Consider the following 18,987-nt stretch of genomic DNA (forward strand, 5'->3'; position numbering starts at 1 on the left):
GTCTAGGTATTAGACATATATATACTTATCTATGGTATCTAAAAAAAAATTGACATATAATAGGTACCTGTAATAAATTCCAAATTAATCATATCACAATATCCATTAGGTACTTATAACGCGTTATGCATCAACAACAAACTGTGATAGTGTGATACTATCATAGATATATAATATTATACTTTAGAAGTTTCAAGTACCTACGAATAATATTATACAATCATAACAAAATAATTAAAATAGTTATTCTAGGTTTTATAATATGTAATTTCGTCTAAATTTGAAATTAAAATGACTATAAAAATAAACTGTGCTTATGTGTTTTTTAGATTTTTTGGTAACAGAATAAACTACTTACATGGAATCTTGTTTTAAATTTTCAAGCCTTAGATATAAAAGTTGAACATTTTATAAATTATTAACTAAAAAATAATTATTCAATTTTAAATTTTAAATTTCATAAATTTCGTCAAAATTCGATCTTTAAATGCTTATAAAAAAAAATTGTGCCTATGTATTTTTAATATTTTTCAACTGCTGTTGTAATAATACATCAGGAGCCTTGTATTAATTTTTTACACTTTTTGTCCCAACAGATAAAACTTTATTGATATTTAAAAAAAAAAAACTAAAAAAATTTAAAACTGACAATGTCCGTAAACAGCTCAAAAAGAGTCAAATTATTTTCAAAATTTTATCGTATATAGAAAATGCTAATATAAACATTCAGTTAAATTTTCAAGTATCTACAGTCATTCGTTTTTTAATTACAACAAAATGAGAAATCGAGTGAGTATCAAATGTTGTAAAAATATGAATTTCAAACGCTCATAAAAATTTAATTTAACTTGCTAGTACATTTTTTTCTTTAAAAAGGTAGACAAAGTTATGAAGAATCTTGTATTACATTTTAAAATCTAAGATTTAAAAAGAACATTTTTCATGAATTTCTAACTCAAAATAATTTGCAAATTTTCGTCATTTTTACATATTTTGTCAATATTTGAACTTTAGATGCTTATAAAAAAAAATTGTGACTATGTATTTTTAATTTTTTTCATCTGACTTTGAAACAATATAATAGGAACCTTCTATTAAATTTTCAAACTTTTTTAACCAACAAATAAAATTTTATTGACATTCATAGAAAAAAAAACTAATAATATTGGAAACTGAAAATGTCCCTAAATTGTTCAAAATAAATCAAAATATTTTATTATAAAAATTTATTTATTTATTTTATTATGAAATTTTTTTTTGTTTTGAAAATTGTATCATGTATAGAAAATGGAAATATTAACAACTATTGAAAATTTCATGTATCTACGGTTATTTGTTTTAAAGTTACACCAAAAATCAAAATCAATTTTCTCGAAAACAGATTTAGCGTAAAAATTCCCGTTTTTCCTTAATTTTTATTTTGTTTTTCGCGGTTTATAGAAAATGAAAATATAAACAACCAGTGAATATTTCACGTATGTACGGTAATTTGTTTTAATGTTACACCAAAAACCAAAATAAATTTTCTCGAAAACAGAGAAAACTGTTTTCCTATCAGAAAAAGTACTGTTGAAGAAAATCCAAGCACTTTTACTGTCCTAAAAGGTGATGACAGACACAAAAAAAAATGAAAAACTAATAAAAAAAAAAAAACACACATCATTGTAAAATTAATATATTCATCGTTCCACTCAGAATCTAAAATATGTGAACCAATAACCACTGATTATTGAATATTGGTAATTTTTATTTTCTAATAAATATTGGAAGGTGGGTGGGTTCTCAGAAAATATATTTTCAGCAACACATATTTTTTTGAGGATAGCCGCCACTGCTACTCACTATACCTACACCGTGTTATATGTTGAGTAGAATATAATATTATAATAATATTCAACTTGTAGGTAACGTGTTACCAACATTAATTGATTTATATATGAATGAAATCCACGAAAGTGTAACAGTGTAACCGTATTCCCGAGTTGAATTGACACCTTAATGGTTTAGGTACACGTTACTATAATATACCAAATAGTTGAAAATATTCGACTAGGTACTTCTCAATGTGGTTATGTAGTTATTATTTTATTAATGACTAGTGAAATTGTTTGATTGAATTTGATGAATAGGTTATAGGTAACAAGAAAATTCTGAGCACTGACCAGAGACTACTCGAAATACGTTGACGGTCTAAAAGTTGTACGACTGCGGCGCGCCAGTATTATAATTAACGCAGAAATAAACGCTTCCCCTCGCTCTTAATAATTTTCTCGAGTCTCATCGAACAGCAATCGATAAATTACGTGTACAGGCCTATGTAGGCTATCACGACAAAAATATTTTTGTTACACAACACATTTTGTCATGGGGGCCAATGACTACAGCCTATGGGCGCTCCGTCGCGGCGTCGCAACTAACAATAATAGTCACAACCACTCACTACGGCTGGCTCGGCGTACGATGATAAGACGATAGAGGTGGAGGCGGCGGCGGCGGCGGCGGCTCGACGTCAGGACGACGTTCCAAACAACAACACTCACCTCACCACCGCTGCAGCTGCTGCCCACTACTCACCGCGCTCGCACGTCGCAGAACCCAACGCTTGCACGCACGCACACGCACCCGTACCATCACTGGATTTTATACAGCAGCAGCAGCGGCGGCGGCGGATATCACACGTTTGAAATTTTTTTCCACCGTCCTCACTCCTCACTACCGACGCCCCCACCGACGACGACTCACCGCTCAGCCGATTACTGTGACTACAGCCGCCGCCGATAGAAACCACCGTAGTGCGCATTCGGTCACACACACACAAAATACAGTACACCGACATCGTTCGGACGGTGCGGGGAAGGAGGCGGTGATATTAATCAGAGAGTATTAATTTAGTTTTGTTGTTTTTTTTCCCCATTCCGTTTTGTTTTTGTTTACTCGGCCGGCGACGGATGAAATCAAACCGCGTCTAAACGATAACGTCGCGCGTGCAGACAGTCACTAGTTGGTCGTTTTTGATCAGACATTGTCCGAAGCAAGACGTCGATCCGCCGGGTTTTCCCGTTCGACTGTTTCGCCGAGATACCAGCCAGTCAGTCAGTGTTTCGTTTCCGTCGATCGTCATGCTACCTTCTGTGCCGTGCTGGTCTGGTTATCTGTTGTCTCCGTCGACCGTCATCTGCGAGGTAAGCACGGCACACTGCCTAACGTTTAATGTCAACATTCTGCCTGTTGGACGGGTGGGTGGTATCTTTAAGGTTCAGAGGCGTCGGGCTCAGTTCACTTAAAAAAATTAAGATTATGCTCAATAGTTCTAACCGACACTCATCGTTTGAGACTTGCAAGGCACACTTACATTCAATACTGTTAACTCGATACTCAATTTGTTTCAATAAATCTCATAAAAACTGGTACCTATACTAAATTCACATGATTTTTGATATTATAAAGTATATTTGGCACTTTCATAGAGTAGGTATTTATTTGATATGCTCGGCATGGTTCAAATGTGCTACTGGCTCTGATAATCTGTACGACTGTACATTATGAGTAGGTAATATATAACAGGAAGGAATGTACAACCTTAATAGTAACATGAGTCATAAGTTTTGATTCATTATGAATACCTATCTAGGTTAGGTTAGGCCGTATATTTGTATACACATATTCAACACCATAGATAAATAATAATATATTGTTGTATTGAGTGACTTATGTGTTAGAAGGTACAGAACAATAATAGTGAGACATGAATTCTCAGATTTAGTGTGGCGTCTTCACGTCACCCAGTAAAATTAATTTAAATGCACACAGAAATATTTTGAACATTTCATTAAATGGTTATTAAATTATTTCTGAGTTAATATATTTCAACTACCTACTAGCAACACTCCTTTTCCTTTCTATGATTTCCCGTAGGACTTGAACAAATGTAACAACCAAAATATACATGTTCTGCACTATTGTTAAGGTCTTTCAGGTGTTAGGACGCACTTAAATATGTAGTCAAGTAGCCTTTGTACAGTGAGCTGTTTATTTCTTTGGGTCAATTTAACAGTTGGTTGTGTTTTTGTCATGTACCCTGCATTGTAAACATTGTCAATGCACTAAATTGATCTACCTATTGGATGTAAAATATTCTGTTGTCTCGTTATCTACATTGATTTAGAACAACTCTAATTAATTGAGATTATTACCTATTACTAATTATTTACTAGATAATAGGCTGTTATATTATTTGATGTGAGTAGTGAAATACAACATATCACTGGTATTAACATTTCTTATTACTGTACAATCTAGATTTGTATATTATCATTATGGTTACATTTGTAAAAGAAATGTACTTATAGTTAGGTATAAAAGCAAAATAATTGTAAATTGTAGTATATGAAATTAATAAATTAAATTAGTTGATTTCTTCAATAAGTAATTATAATTTATCAAAAAAAAAATTAGGATTATGTAGGTAATGAAAAATAAGTCCCCGGTAAAAATATATACGGAAAATAGTCCCCGATAATAAAATTGTATTAAAAAAACATAATTGTACATTTACATTTGGGCTATATTTCTACATATTACAACCCAGAATTAAGTCGGGGGGTTATGTTTGTTTGGTTATAAATAATATTTATCTAAAATATTTAACTAAATCAGTAATTTGGTTGGGCATACAAATCTGCAACTTGGAAATTGTTAAAAAAATATGAAAAAAGTAATGGGTGCTGATAAAGCTTTATTAAGATTAATTTAAATTGGGCAATGACTTACAAAGGACATGTAAACAAACTCGATCAAAAAATTTAACTGGACTTGATTCTTGACTAATATACCTATGGCTAAAAAATTATTAAATTTGTATATGTAATTTTTTATTATTTTTTTTTTTTAATATGATGTGTAAAATGTAACTATATACCCTCGTATATACTCGTAACATATACCTAAATAATATATTTATTTACAAAGAAAATAATTAATAAAATAGGCATGTAGGTACAATTATGTTTTTTTTATATGATTTTATTAACAGGAGTTTTTTTTCTGGCATTCGTTCAAATAACTATTAAGTAAGTAATATCCCTGCTTTTACCTAATATTTCCCGTAATATTTTGACATTATTTAAATAATAAAAACAATTTTAAATTATATTTTATTAACAAATATTATTAGTCATTGTTTAAATTTATTTACCTATTAACGAGCCTATTATGAAATTGTTTATAACATTTATTACAACACCAAACATATTTACTATAAAATATACATAAAGCATTATTAACATCCTATTAATACATTATTTTGTATTGCAAATCATGTTTTTATTAAGTAGGTATTAAGTTCAAGGATCATAAAATGATTTTCCACTGAAGTCTATTAATGATAACCTCACTGGCATGTTATGAAAACAATTTTATAATTGTTTATAATGTGTTTTAAATTTTTAAAATATAAAACTATACTAAATAAAGATATTTGTATCTATGTTTATTTCCTATATTTGATTGATCAAGTCAAGTTTAAATTTGTTGTATTACTTACTATGTAATATATAATAATATAAAGGTACAGTTTTATAGTGTTAAAACACTTAAAACAACATATAAATTCTCAGTAGTTAGTTTCCATTTAAATTTACTCATGATTTTTTTTTATTTAAACTTAATATTCTTCTAAAAATCTAAACCTTATAAATGGTATTTTTTTGCAACTTGTTTAATAGTTATGCATATAATTGAATATACTTAATAGCAATAGGTACTTATGATTAAAACTGAAATACATTTTTATGTTTCAGATTACCTATATTGTATAACATATAAATACAAGTTAAATTAACAATATTAAATTGGCCTATGATATCGAAAATTGAGAATTATTTAACTAATATGAAAACAAACAGAACAAAATGACTTCAAGTGATTTGGCTCAAAAACCATTTTATTGCCGCGAATGGGTATTCCAAAAATTATTACATTGCTTTGATCAAAGAAGCAATTGGAAAACATGTGGAGCACTTCTAGTCGGAGGTGCTGGATGTGGAAAAACTTCACTGTGCTGCGAAATTGTTCATCCGTCCGGCAGACAACAACGTGCATTAAACAGAAGACTATTAGCTTATCATTTTTGTCAAGCTCAAAATATAAACACATTATCAGTTACACATTTTATTCAAAGTTTGGTTTCGCAGTTATCTGATTCATTGCCCAAATCATACAAAGAAAGATTAAAATCTGATCTAGCAATACAAGAATCTTTATCCCCAATCAATATAGTAAAAGATGCTGATGATGCATTTAAAAAAGCTGTTATTTTTCCACTAAATGATCTTGAATTACCAAAACATACAATGTTTCTTTTAGTTGACTCAGTTGATGAAGGATTATGTACAAATGATAGATCTGATCCAAAGTTTAAGAATAATTCAAGTAAAACCATTACAGAGTTATTAGCTACACATCATCATTTATTTCCCCAATGGTTGATGCTTATTTGTACAACACGTAGACAAAATAAAAATGTTGCTCGTATGTTCTCTGGTTTTCGTAAAATTTGCATAGATGATCTCCGTAAATCACAAGTATGTATGACTATTTTATTGTTATTTATAGGACTTGCCTATTTATTTTTTTATCAATCCTTTGTAATAATATTATTATTATTTAATATTTATTCATAGGTTGTCAGAGATATACAACAGTACATATTGAGCCGTTTGGAATCAGAAGAATCTTTACGCCAACACATGAGTAGAGATACAGCTGAAATGTTAAATCAATTGCACATAAAAAGTAATGGTTGTTTTCTTTATTTGGAAAGGGTATTAGATGGAATATCTGACGGATGTGTAGTCTTGAGGGAAATAAAAGATATTCCTGGAACTCTAAATGGATTGTATTTATGGTTTTGTCAGAGGCTTTTGAATTCAAAACATTTTTCAAAAGTAAGTACTTTTATATTTTTGAAAATATACAAATTAAATCTTTAAAAATAATTTAACTCTACATTTGTATTTCAGGTGCGACCTTTGTTAAATGTTATCTTGGCATCTCCAGAACCTTTATCAGAAGAACAATTAAGTAGTATTATACATTCTGTATATCAATACATGTCTATTGAAGAATTCCACAAACGATTTAGCTTATTAAGAAGAATATTTTCATTACCTAGAGATTCTAAGATAATACAATTTCATCACAGTTTTGGAGAATGGTTCCTAGATGTCAAACATTGCACTAGAAGGTTTTTGTGCTCTGCAAATGAAGGACATGCTATGATTGCTTTTCATTATACACTTAGGTATTTATTTCTATCTAAAAAAAATGTATTTAAAAGGAAATCAAAAAAATAAATGTTTTAGATTATATTATGTTTAACTTTCATATATTTATCTAGATGTTCAAAACCCCCTGCATATGATGAAGTTCATAAATTAGCCTACCATTTATCAAGAGTAAATCCATTACCGGTCTGGACAAATTTTTCTGACACAAATTTATTGCCATTACTATGGTTGATTGATAGTGGAGCACAAATTGCCGATAGTATGACAATTCCTTGTTATGATAGAAAAGCTGTTAATTTTTTGGAAGGAGCTAGTAATTGTTTTAAATCAGATGTTGATATAAAATCTAACAAGGTAAAAAATAAATACTAATATTGAAATTTAATTTTGCTTAAATAATTTATTTTTTTTAGTTTGAAACAAATTCTGGATTAGTGTCATCGCCAAAATATGAAAAAAATTCAGTACTTTATTCAAATACCTTATTATCTTCAAATTTATATGAAGTAGATATCAATGGCAGGAATACTTTGCATTTGCTTGCAATGGATGGAAATTTAAGTGTTCTTCAGGATTTATTAAAAACTCACTCAGATATAAATTTAGAAGTAAATGACAATAATGGACAAACACCACTTAATATAGCTGCACGTCACGGTTACCTTGAAGTTGTAGAGGTATAAACATAGTTTTGAGTATTCCACTAACTAATATTCTATCATATTTTATAAATAAATACAAATTTGTATGAAATCAATCATTTAATTGAAATTAACAATTAACAACTCAATGATGTTTGTTTATGTCTGTTACAATACTTTTTATTTCTCATGTATAAATTTTTATAATTATATGTTTACGTTATTGATATTTATCTGTAAATGTTAATAACAGTTGTTACAGTTCAGTTCATTATTTTTGTTTCAGCTTCTATTAAAATATAACTGTAAAATAGATCATGCAGATGTTGAAGGATGGACTGCTTTAAGAGCTGCTGCATGGGGTGGTCACTCACAAGTAATAACATACATTTTTACCCACTAAAATTATAAGTTTTATGATATACATTAAAATATTAGGTGGTGGAGTTATTACTTAAACACGGAGCCAATGTAGAATGCTCTGATTGTGAAGGGCGTGGAGCATTACGTGCTGCAGCTTGGGGAGGTCACAATGATGTTGTGATTAAATTACTAGAAGCCGGCGCAAACCCTAATACTACTGATGGTGATGGTAGAACTCCATTGATTGCTGCAGCGTATATGGGCCATGCGCATATTGTAGGAAGATTGCTGGAAACTGGGGCAGATATTAATCATCAAGATAGTGATGGCCGAACTGCTTTGAGTGTTGCGGCTTTATGTGCACCTACTAATGGAGGATATGCCAAGGTTGTCACTTTATTGTTGGAATCTGGAGCTTTTGTTGATCACGAAGATAAAGATGGAATGACACCTTTACTTGTTGCAGCATTTGAAGGCCATAGGTATTATACTAAAAGTTAATTAACAACATTATTGACCATTTTAATTTTATTCTTAATTGTTTTTTCAGAGATGTTTGCGAGATTTTATTAGAAGCAGAGGCTGATGTAGACCATTGTGATAAGTTAGGTAGAACACCTTTATGGGCTGCTGCATCAATGGGACATCCTGCTTGTGTTTCACTTTTGTTATTTTGGGGTTGTTATGTAGACAGCATAGACAATGAAGGTCGTACTGTGCTCAGTGTGTCTGCAGCTCAAGGGAATAATGTTGTAGTGTCTCAGCTACTAGATAGAGGTATGTATTTTTGATTTTTTAGGTTTGACATATTTGTTAAATGACATCAAGCTTGTTAAAATTGCTTGAAGAAGCTTGTTAAAATTATATTTGTTTCTAAGTGATTTTTACAGTATTAATTGTTTATAAATATATATCCTTTTTTGACAACTATAATCTAGGAATTTTTTTCATTGATTGGGGAAAAAACTTGAAATTTCTTTCAAAAATAGGTATTATTTTAAGTATTTTGATAATATGTGTTTTATTTTTTGAATAATTTACCAACCATTTAATCTAACTTAATTAACATTTTTTGTTATGTACCACAACTAAATAAACAACTAGATTTCACATAGCTTGATGAATAAAAATCCTCAATAAGACTGGACATTCTTGTTTTGATTTAACTATATTATTAGTTTTACTGTTAAATTGTTGTAGTTGCTTACATCTATTCGTTTTATAGGTCTTGATGAACAACATAGAGATAATTCTGGTTGGACACCATTACATTATGCTGCATTTGAAGGTCATCAGGTTGTTTGCAGAACATTGTTGGAGAGTGGAGCAAAAATTGATCAAACTGATAATGATGGTAAACCACCATTAATGTTGGCAGCAGAAGAAGGGCATTCGGATTTAGTAAGTGAATTTTTAAAAAACTATGGAGCCCCTCCAGATCAGAAAGCTCATGATGGAAGAACTGCTTTAAGGTATTATTATTGTTTAAATAATAAAATATGAAAACTATTCTTAATATTTCATGTATACTTATAGATTAGCTGCATTAGAAGGTCATATTGAAGTAGTTAGGAGTCTTGTAGAATATGGAGTTGACGTTAACAAAAAAGATGCTGATGGTCGAAGTACACTTTATGTCCTTGCTCTTGAAAATCATATAGCAATGGCCAAATTTTTTATTGACCCAGGTGGAGCAGATGTTGAAAGCACAGATTCTGAAGTCAGTACCGTGTATTTTTAATTAAAAATCTTTTATTTTACATAAATTAAATAATATTATACAAACAAAATTGTTTTATATCTAATTAAATAAGTAAAGCTACAAATCGTTCAGTATAATTATTTAATATAATTATGAATTCAAATCATATTAAGAAAAAGTATTGCATAAATGATCAAATAACAACAATACATATTATTTGTTATTTTTCTTTTAGTTATTAACTAGTTATTTTTAAACAAAAAATGTATTTACTGATCATAGATTATCAATTTATAGAATTATGTTTGATAAATACCATTTTTTCTGATAAATATATGTATGTATATTATAAACTCAATTTTGATTACTTTGGTAAAAAGAAATATTATACAATATATATCAAATTCAATCTATTTTGTTCATTTAGTTATTAAAAATTTAAAAATACAAATTTGTATTCTCTTCAAGTAAAAAAATAATTGTTTCTCAAAACGTTGTTTCTTATTTAAAAAAAAGATTTAATTATTGTTAACTGGTCAAAATATAATTAAAAATATTTATATGCAGTAAAACTTCCATATTACAAAGTCTCTTGGAATTTTTTCTATTTGTTTTGTAAGAAATTAATTTTTTTAATTGTTTAGTAACAATAGAGCCCAAAATCAATTTTGACTTATTTAAAAACTTATTTGATTCAACTCAACAAATTGAAAATCCATTTTCTACATAACCTAGAATAGAGAATAAGGAATTAATATATGTTTTCAAAATTATAGTTGTGCTTTCGGTACTAAATGAATTTTTCTTTTGCTTTTTGGTTTCTTTCATAGCCATTGGATTCGAAACTTTTTTGATATAAAGTTTTAGTGAAGTGTGATCGCGTGTATGTATGCTAAGGATTTTCAAGAATCTTAGCTGTAGTTTATCTTTAATTACATAATGTGTTCGAGGACTCGTGTACAATAACGATCCATCACAGAGCACTAAGAATATACCTATTATATTCTCTTAAAAATGGTCCGCTTTCAACAGCCTTAATTTAATTTTTAATGAATTCTAACTTCGACCAAAACTAATATTCTAAGGATGAGGTTATCAACTAAATTAGTGTCGTTAATGTTGTAATTATTATAATTAATATTGTAATAAATGTAAATTGTTATTTGTATTGAATTATTTATATTGAAGTTTTAGAAAAATTCACCAAAAATATTATGTTTTTACATTTTAGGGCCGTACTGCTTTACATGTTAGTTGTTGGCAAGGTCACTGTGAAATGGTATCCTTATTGTTAAAACTCGGAAAAGCTAATTTAAATGCAACTGATAATGAAAATAGAACACCTCTTCACTTGGCCGCATGGCAAGGACATTCTGTCATCGTCCGATTATTAATTGAACATGGTGCTAGTGTTAATCATGCGTGCAATCAAGGAGCAACAGCTTTGGGTAAATTATTATTATATATAAAACTAAAATTACAAATACCTTGATTTTATATTATAATATAATATATTTTTTTATTACTACTTATTATTCTTAGTATTTTAAAAAAAGAGTATTGGGTGAAATTATAATAACATAAACTTAAATTTATTTATTAATCAATTTTATATATTATTTTTATTTTTATTATTTTTTTTTACTTTTGAACTTCAGCTGACTTCATTAATTTATAAATATATTGTTTATAATAAATCCAATGTGTATTCTAGTTATTGAATTTTAAATAATTGTTATAACATTTTTGTAAAGATTTCTCATAACATCACAGTATAATTTAATATATTTTATGGACTAATATTAATACATATCATTCCTTTTATTTACTAAATCAATAAAACTATGCTAAGTATCAAGAAAGTTTTGTTTTTTATGTGGTATTTTTTTACAATTTGTCATTAATTTAATTATTTTGTTTTTAAATTGTACAGGCATAGCTTCTCAAGAAGGTAATGAGACTTGTGTTCGATTATTGTTAATGCAAGGTGCAAATCCATTAGTATCTGACCATTGTGGACGAAATGCCATAAAAATTGCTGCTAAAAGTGGTCATGACAATATTGTTAAGCTACTTGAACAATTTTGTCCTATAAAAAACGAAAGTAATATTAAAAATGAATTTATATTTAACATTTATATCAAATAATTAATTATATTTTTAGGTAACGGATTTAATACAGCTAATACTTCTTGTGGTTCTGGTTCAACAACTGAAACTAAACCATCCTCAGCTATATTAGTTAATCCATTATTATCTTGCACCAATCATGCTCCAATTCATGATTCATCACCAATTGAATCACCAGATTCAACAGCTAAACGAACATCGTTTGTTTCAAACTATAGTAAATCCAGTTCTAATTTGACTGATAGTACTAAAAGTTCTCACCAAGATTTACCAACACAAGTAAAAACATTTTGGCAAAACACATGTTGAGAATATATTTAAAATTGTTAATAATATCATTATTTTTTTGCAGTTGACACCATTAACGTTTACACAAAAATTACAACAATGTAGTCGACGTATCAAGTCGAGACCTACTTCTAAAGTTCTAAGTCCGCTGCAGAGTCCTATATATGCAACACCGCCTCACAGCCCCAATTCAGAAGAACCATCAGCTCCAAGTATTCAAGGTAATGCAATTAATGGATTTTGAAGTGTATAAATTACAATTTTTCAATATTTTTGTATAATCAGAAAAAATAAATTAGAAATTTTATACAGTATTAGTTGTAAATTTACAAGAATGTTTTATTTCATGGAAATCATTAAATTTACATTGTTTTGTTTTTTATAAGCTATTTTGACAGTGGTGGCTCATGCAGATGCGCACATTGTATAGATTAATATAGATGTAATAGTATAAGAACTATTTTATAATTCATCTTTTATACAATATCTGTTAAACTGTATTTATTCTATAATACAAAATTACATTATAAAAACATTTATATTCACTTAAATGACAATTATTATACTCCTAAAATTAAGATAATTTATGTAACAAATAAACATCAATTAGTGTGCAGGTCAGTTAGAACACAGTGTAAAATACTTGCTTTTGGCCGTTGACAAATAAAAGGACCTTAGTGTACAGAAACTGCTGCACACAGTTGCTTATCTGTACCAATTTTGTCGTATTGGCATTAACTTCACCTGTTTTTTCTATTTTAATTTTTTGTCATTCATCAAAAATGTTGAATTTGAACTTGTCTAATATATATTTTTTAAAGGACTATTGCAATAATTTGCATACTATCTACTTTAAACATCACAAGTCGTCATTGTCTTCTGAAATAGTTTAATATAGGCATATTTTTCATTTTTAAATTAGTACCTTATGTTTGAAAATTAACAATAAAACTAGTAATTAAATTGTATTCCTAATAAATTGTCTCCCAGATTCAAAAATACTCACTTTTAAATATTGTTTTGAACATTTTGCACTCTATAGTATTTTCTTTATAATGAAATTCCTTTTCTAGTAAAAATATATAATATGCCATGCTATTATTTTTTTGTTTTCAATTTAAAATACCATTGTTTGGACTATAATTAAATGTTAGATAAAAAGCTGACTGTATTGATTTAAAATATGAAGATAAATAAAATTAATACTCACAATATTTTCTAACATTTATTGAAATATACTTGCAGCATTTTATTTTCATATTTTAAACATTTTAAAATCATATTAGATGGAATATTTCATGGTATGTAACTGCTGCTTATATAATTGTTTTTAGGATATACCCAATTACTTATGAACTGTATTTTGTATTTGCATGCCCTTACACTTTTATATTATTTCAGTATTGACAGATGATCATTTTTCACGTGACACTCACATGCGAATTATTCTTGGTAACAAGGCTGTGTTAAAAAAATCCACTTCTGATTCAAAGTACTATTTGTGATTTTATGTAATGTATAATATGTTAATATTTATAATATTTTATTTTACAGTTATAACAAGAATTTAGGAAACGTTAAGCAAAAACGTAATGGAATTGTTACAAACCCAGCATTAAGAATAATGCCAGCTATTCGTAATGGTCTAGAAATGGCTGCTGGACGTAAAAATAAAACACCTCATTTGCCCACAGATAGTTTTAAATGGCGAAAAGAAACGCCTTTGTAAATATATATTCTATAAACCCAAGTGAGTTTTTATTAAAGATTATTTATTCATTTTTTTTGTAAAAATGATTTAAGAGGTTGCCATTATGTTTTAATTTCTATGTATGGATTGAAAACTAACCCAGTAATAAAGTTAGAAATTACCAATCATCCTCTAGGCCTAAATCAATAAAATAAATGTACTAAGTAATAATTTATACTTTAGATTTATAGAAATTATGTACATTTTGTATCAAGTTGATCTAATTTTGATGAAATATATTTTTTTATATCTTTCCTTCGTGCTCTTAAGTATTTGTGGCCAATAAAATATTATTATTATCTTTTAAACATGGTGTGTCACAAAAACTAAGTATTTATCAAATTCATCCATTTTGTAATAGAATTATTATTTTGGTTGTACAGAGTAATTTTATAACTTGACATTAGAAAGAAAAAACGGATTAATTTGTGTATACTTAGTTGTAAGTATGGTTTAAGAATAGTTTAATTCATAGTGCAATCTAATTTTAGTATGAGATAATGTTTCTCAATGTTAGAAACTGAAGTAAATTTAAACATCGCTAATCATCCCATATACTTATTTTATAACGGCATTTGTACCGTTTACTTATAGTTAAAAACGATAGAGATTGTGATAGAACCGTAGAAGTGAGCATTTATAAACTACTGATGTATTAATTTTAAAGAATACTCTTTAAATCGTATTGATTCAAACACTTGTAATTACTTAAAATCCATTCTAAAGTTTGCATTTAAAATAAACCAATTCTGTATGTGTACACGTAATGTACTTCAATTAAAAACAACATATTCATCAAGTTTTTTTCAATTTATTAAGAGGATGTCAGCACACCATTTGTTTTCTATTACTGACCCACGCTCTACATCAGGGGTCTTTGACCTACCCGCCAAGGGCTTTTTACTGGCTCTCCAAGCTAATTAATGTTTTGATTATTTTCATTTGGTTGTCATTGTTTTTAATTTATTGAATTAATTGAATTAAATTAATTTATTTGTTTTTTTCTTTTGGTGTTATTCGTAACAGCTTATAATAGTAATTTATACATATATTACACTAATTACTAACGCTAACTAATAGTAGAAAAACTCATTATACAATAAAAACAAACATTAATTTTTTTAAATAAATCTTATTTATTCTTCAATTTCTTAACCAATCTATTCCTCTAAAAATGTTGGCCCGCAAGTCTAAAGCGTATCTCAATTTTGGCCCGCCGTAAAAAAAAGGTTGGAGACCCCTGTTCTGTATAGCAAATTTAGCAGAACCAACCCTTTGTTATTTTAATAGTAAAGTGAACTCACCTATTATCAAACTAAGTTAAGAACATTACTTGTATCGCTAAATTGGCTTTTTCATGATATTTACATTTTTATGCAATTTATAAGCATTTTTAAATTTGAATATTTAACATCCTCTTAACTTATATAAAAATTTAAATAACCAACGGAGCGACACAGGTTTTGTTACTAACTAAAAGTTACAACATAGGATTAGTTCTGCTATTGTATTACAATAGTACATAATTTTAGAATTTACCAAACTATAATTTACATTAAATGTAAATTAAAAGCTATTTTCTTTTGATGCTTAAATTTTTTACAATAATTATTTCTGATGAGCCATCAATTAAGAGTTTGTCCGTCACAAATACACATGGTTATTAATAGAAAATATATAATTTTGCATCTTTTCTTACTCATAGTTATTATTTTAACACATCATATCTATCGCAACATTCGTATTTAACGTCAGTAAACGAAACTACCTCAAGAATGTTCATGACAATAGTTCAAAATGCATACAATTTTCTGCATAACATACCACCATACTATACAAATGCCTATGTCACGTGTCTGCATATTTGTGATAAATTAAACAATATAAATTGTATTTATGATTAAAATATCTCTGGACTTTTTAAGAAATTCCTATTTTTTTACAACCTTAATTTTAGAAAGATTTATTATAATATACCACCATTACTACTAATACCCACAGTGTTCGGCATAGTGTGTGTTCCTTACTACTTTTGGATTGTCCGATGAACAGATTTTTATTTTCTTTGTTGTCGACGGTTTTTTTTTTTTTATGTAGATCTATGGAAGTATTGTTTGTATTATGTTAGGTCAGTACAAGTATTGCGTGCATGTGCAAAAAACGTGTTGCCTAAACTTCTATTATTCGTTATGTTGAAGAATTTGTTTTTCTAACAATTTCAACAACCAGTTTTTTTTTTTATTCCAATTGCAATAAAGTTTTTGGGGCTTGGTAATTATCATTCTTTACCATATTGATATAACTATATTCAAAGCCCCTTTTTATAAACTAGTATGTAGAAAAACGAGTTGGTATTATATTTATTTTATGACTCCTTATTAGTTTTATTTTACATTTTAATGTTTAATGTCTACTTACTGTTTGTATACGATAATAATAAATTTGCACTTGTGTACTAACAAATTACTTGTCTGTATCAAATTTTTTTTTTTACTGTATAACTGAAGCTTATTACAAAATATAATACTTATGCCCGGTTGCATGAACAATCACTTAACATTTAACGAATCAATTGTGAGCTAAAGGTCCCTTAAACATGATTGGTCCATTACATTTTATTGAACTATTAAATTAATAAATCCTTCATGCAACCTGGTATCAATGTATTTATTTTTTAAATACCTACTAGTTAAATAAACCTAATAACTAATAATACATCACGATTAGTCCTTATTTATTTAAACTATTTTGTAATACGAATAAATCTTTCTAGTCCTCTTTTTTTATCTACATTATTATACTATAAATAATGTACCTAATAAACTTATAACTATTTTTTCCTTTTTTTTTTTTCGTAACTAAACTCCGTACGAAACATTAACTTTTTTTAAACTACTTTAAGTTTCTAGTCAATAAATTTGTTAGTACAATTTTTAATGTCGTTTCTTATGTTTGATAATATTGTACAAGCAAAGCTCAACGGCCGATATTTATTATTTTTTTGGTACTTAGTTTTGTATAATTCTAATGTGAAGTAGACTGATAGAATTTTTTTTAGTAAAGCTTGAATTATATTAAATTAAATAAATGGAAATATATTTTAAAAATACTTGGTGTTTTATTTTAACCTTATTTTTTATTCCGTGAGATTCCCTATAAAGACTATTAATATATAGAGAAAAATACTCATCAAAATTCCTACAGTGGAACTTAATGTTTACTCCAACAACAACTATGAAAACAGTTTTGGATTTTTAGCAAAATGTACAATATATTGGTTTGACAAGTGTACAAAAGTCTTGGATAAATGGGAAATGGTAAGTTCCTATATGGCTATACATAGGTTTTAGCTGGGAAAAGTGTAAGAAATGTATAAATTACTATTAGATTCTGAGCGGATTCTGATGAATGTACTGATTTTACAATGATGTGTTTTTTTTATATTTTTATTTTTTGTATTTGTCACTACCGTTTGGGGCAGTAAAACTGCTTAAATTTTTTTCAACAGTATCTTGTTTGATGAGAAAGTGAATCTAGTTGTTGGCATTTGGGAGGTCAATATTTAAAATTCTCAATAGTTTTCAAAAGCACAATGAAAAAAACATAAAAATTAAGGAAAAACGGGGATTATCGGGTAGATACATTAAATCTTCAATGGTAGCTTGTATTAAAATTTTCTATACACAATACCATTTTCAAAATATTTTGATTTGTTTTTAACTGTTCATTTTCAGTCTCCAATTTTCTTAGTTTTTTTTTCTATTTATGTCAATAAAATGTTTATTGGGTAAAAAAGCTTGAACATTTAATACAAAGCTCTTAATATAGTCCATTCTAGCATAGATTAATTAATATACTAAATAATATCTTTGATTCTAGTAAAAAGCAGTACCCTTCTGTCAATAACAATTCTACTCAATCACTATACCTTAGAATGACCACGAAAAAATAAATTAACTAGACTATTAATAACATGAAAGGGGCAACACTCGGCCTGGGTTTAGACGGAATTACTATAAACATTATAAAACACAGAGCCTAAACATTTGATGACAAACACAAAAAAAAAAAAATTTTAAAAAAAACACACATCATTGTAAAATTAATACATTCATCGCTCTGCTCAGAATCTAAAATACAAAGGCACAATTTATATATGTTGTATAATTCAGCAACAAATTACTAATTTCAACTATGGGTGAATAAAAAGTTTCATAAAAATATTAGTTGAAGTTAAGCAACCACCAAACAGTCAAACAAGTGAATTATAATTTTTTTTATTCTACGTAATTTGGCAATTATTTTACCCAATGTTATAATTTAATATAAAAATTGTACCAGTGATATTATTAATTATAAGCGTGGTTAGTTATTTTTAATTTATATTAAGGAAATGTGTGGGGGTTGTTCCATTTTAAAATGTTCTAGGAGTTGATGAAAATTCTAGAAAACAGAGAAGTCTGATTTTGTACTTTAGTTTTGAATAACCAATTTAAGATAATAAAGTTTTATTTTGTACAAAAATATTTTTGTAAGTAATAAATAAATAATCAAGTTCTTCTACCTTTTCTTAGGCTTGCTAGTTTACAAAAGAAATACAGCTGCATGGTGTATATTTTTACTATGGCCAAAGTAAAATGTTTATTTTATATTATACTTATAATAATATGAAGTATATTACATACTAACATTATTGTACTTACTATATAGCTTAAACAATTTAAAGAGTACATAAAAATTATATCATTGATATATTACCTCTTGTACAACAACCCACAATTGTTTCAATGTTCCAGACATGTTGTTTTCACCATGACATTCTTCAAT

At 27.9% G+C, this 18,987-nt stretch overlaps 1 protein-coding gene across 1 annotated transcript; it reads left to right on the plus strand.

Annotated features, from left to right (window-relative positions):
* The first annotated feature begins 2,619 nt into the window (after positions 1–2,619).
* LOC100159976 (ankyrin repeat domain-containing protein 50) lies at positions 2,620–17,267 on the plus strand. The gene is made up of 17 exons (XM_001949271.5): positions 2,620–3,182; positions 5,799–6,581; positions 6,681–6,944; positions 7,020–7,300; positions 7,397–7,640; positions 7,700–7,963; positions 8,214–8,303; positions 8,366–8,772; positions 8,841–9,067; positions 9,516–9,762; positions 9,827–10,010; positions 11,224–11,440; positions 11,926–12,096; positions 12,157–12,401; positions 12,475–12,631; positions 13,812–13,902; positions 13,965–17,267. The coding sequence occupies exons 2-17, from the start codon at positions 5,910–5,912 to the stop codon at positions 14,137–14,139; spliced, it is 3,936 nt and encodes a 1,311-aa protein (XP_001949306.2). The 5' UTR covers positions 2,620–3,182; positions 5,799–5,909; the 3' UTR covers positions 14,140–17,267.
* The last annotated feature ends 1,720 nt before the right edge of the window (positions 17,268–18,987 follow it).

Source organism: Acyrthosiphon pisum, chromosome X, assembly GCF_005508785.2.
Source record: "Acyrthosiphon pisum isolate AL4f chromosome X, pea_aphid_22Mar2018_4r6ur, whole genome shotgun sequence".
In the NCBI taxonomy this organism is placed as follows: domain Eukaryota; kingdom Metazoa; phylum Arthropoda; class Insecta; order Hemiptera; family Aphididae; genus Acyrthosiphon; species Acyrthosiphon pisum.

What these genes read in the sequence shown, in the direction of transcription:
- LOC100159976 (XM_001949271.5), top strand. Translation starts at nt 5,910, where the DNA reads ATGACTTCAAGTGATTTGGCTCAAAAACCATTTTATTGCCGCGAATGG. An exon ending in ATTCAAAACATTTTTCAAAA is followed by an intron (nt 6,945 to 7,019) that starts GTAAGTACTTTT and finishes TTTGTATTTCAG; the next exon opens with GTGCGACCTTTGTTAAATGT. An exon ending in GATGGAAGAACTGCTTTAAG is followed by an intron (nt 9,763 to 9,826) that starts GTATTATTATTG and finishes GTATACTTATAG; the next exon opens with ATTAGCTGCATTAGAAGGTC.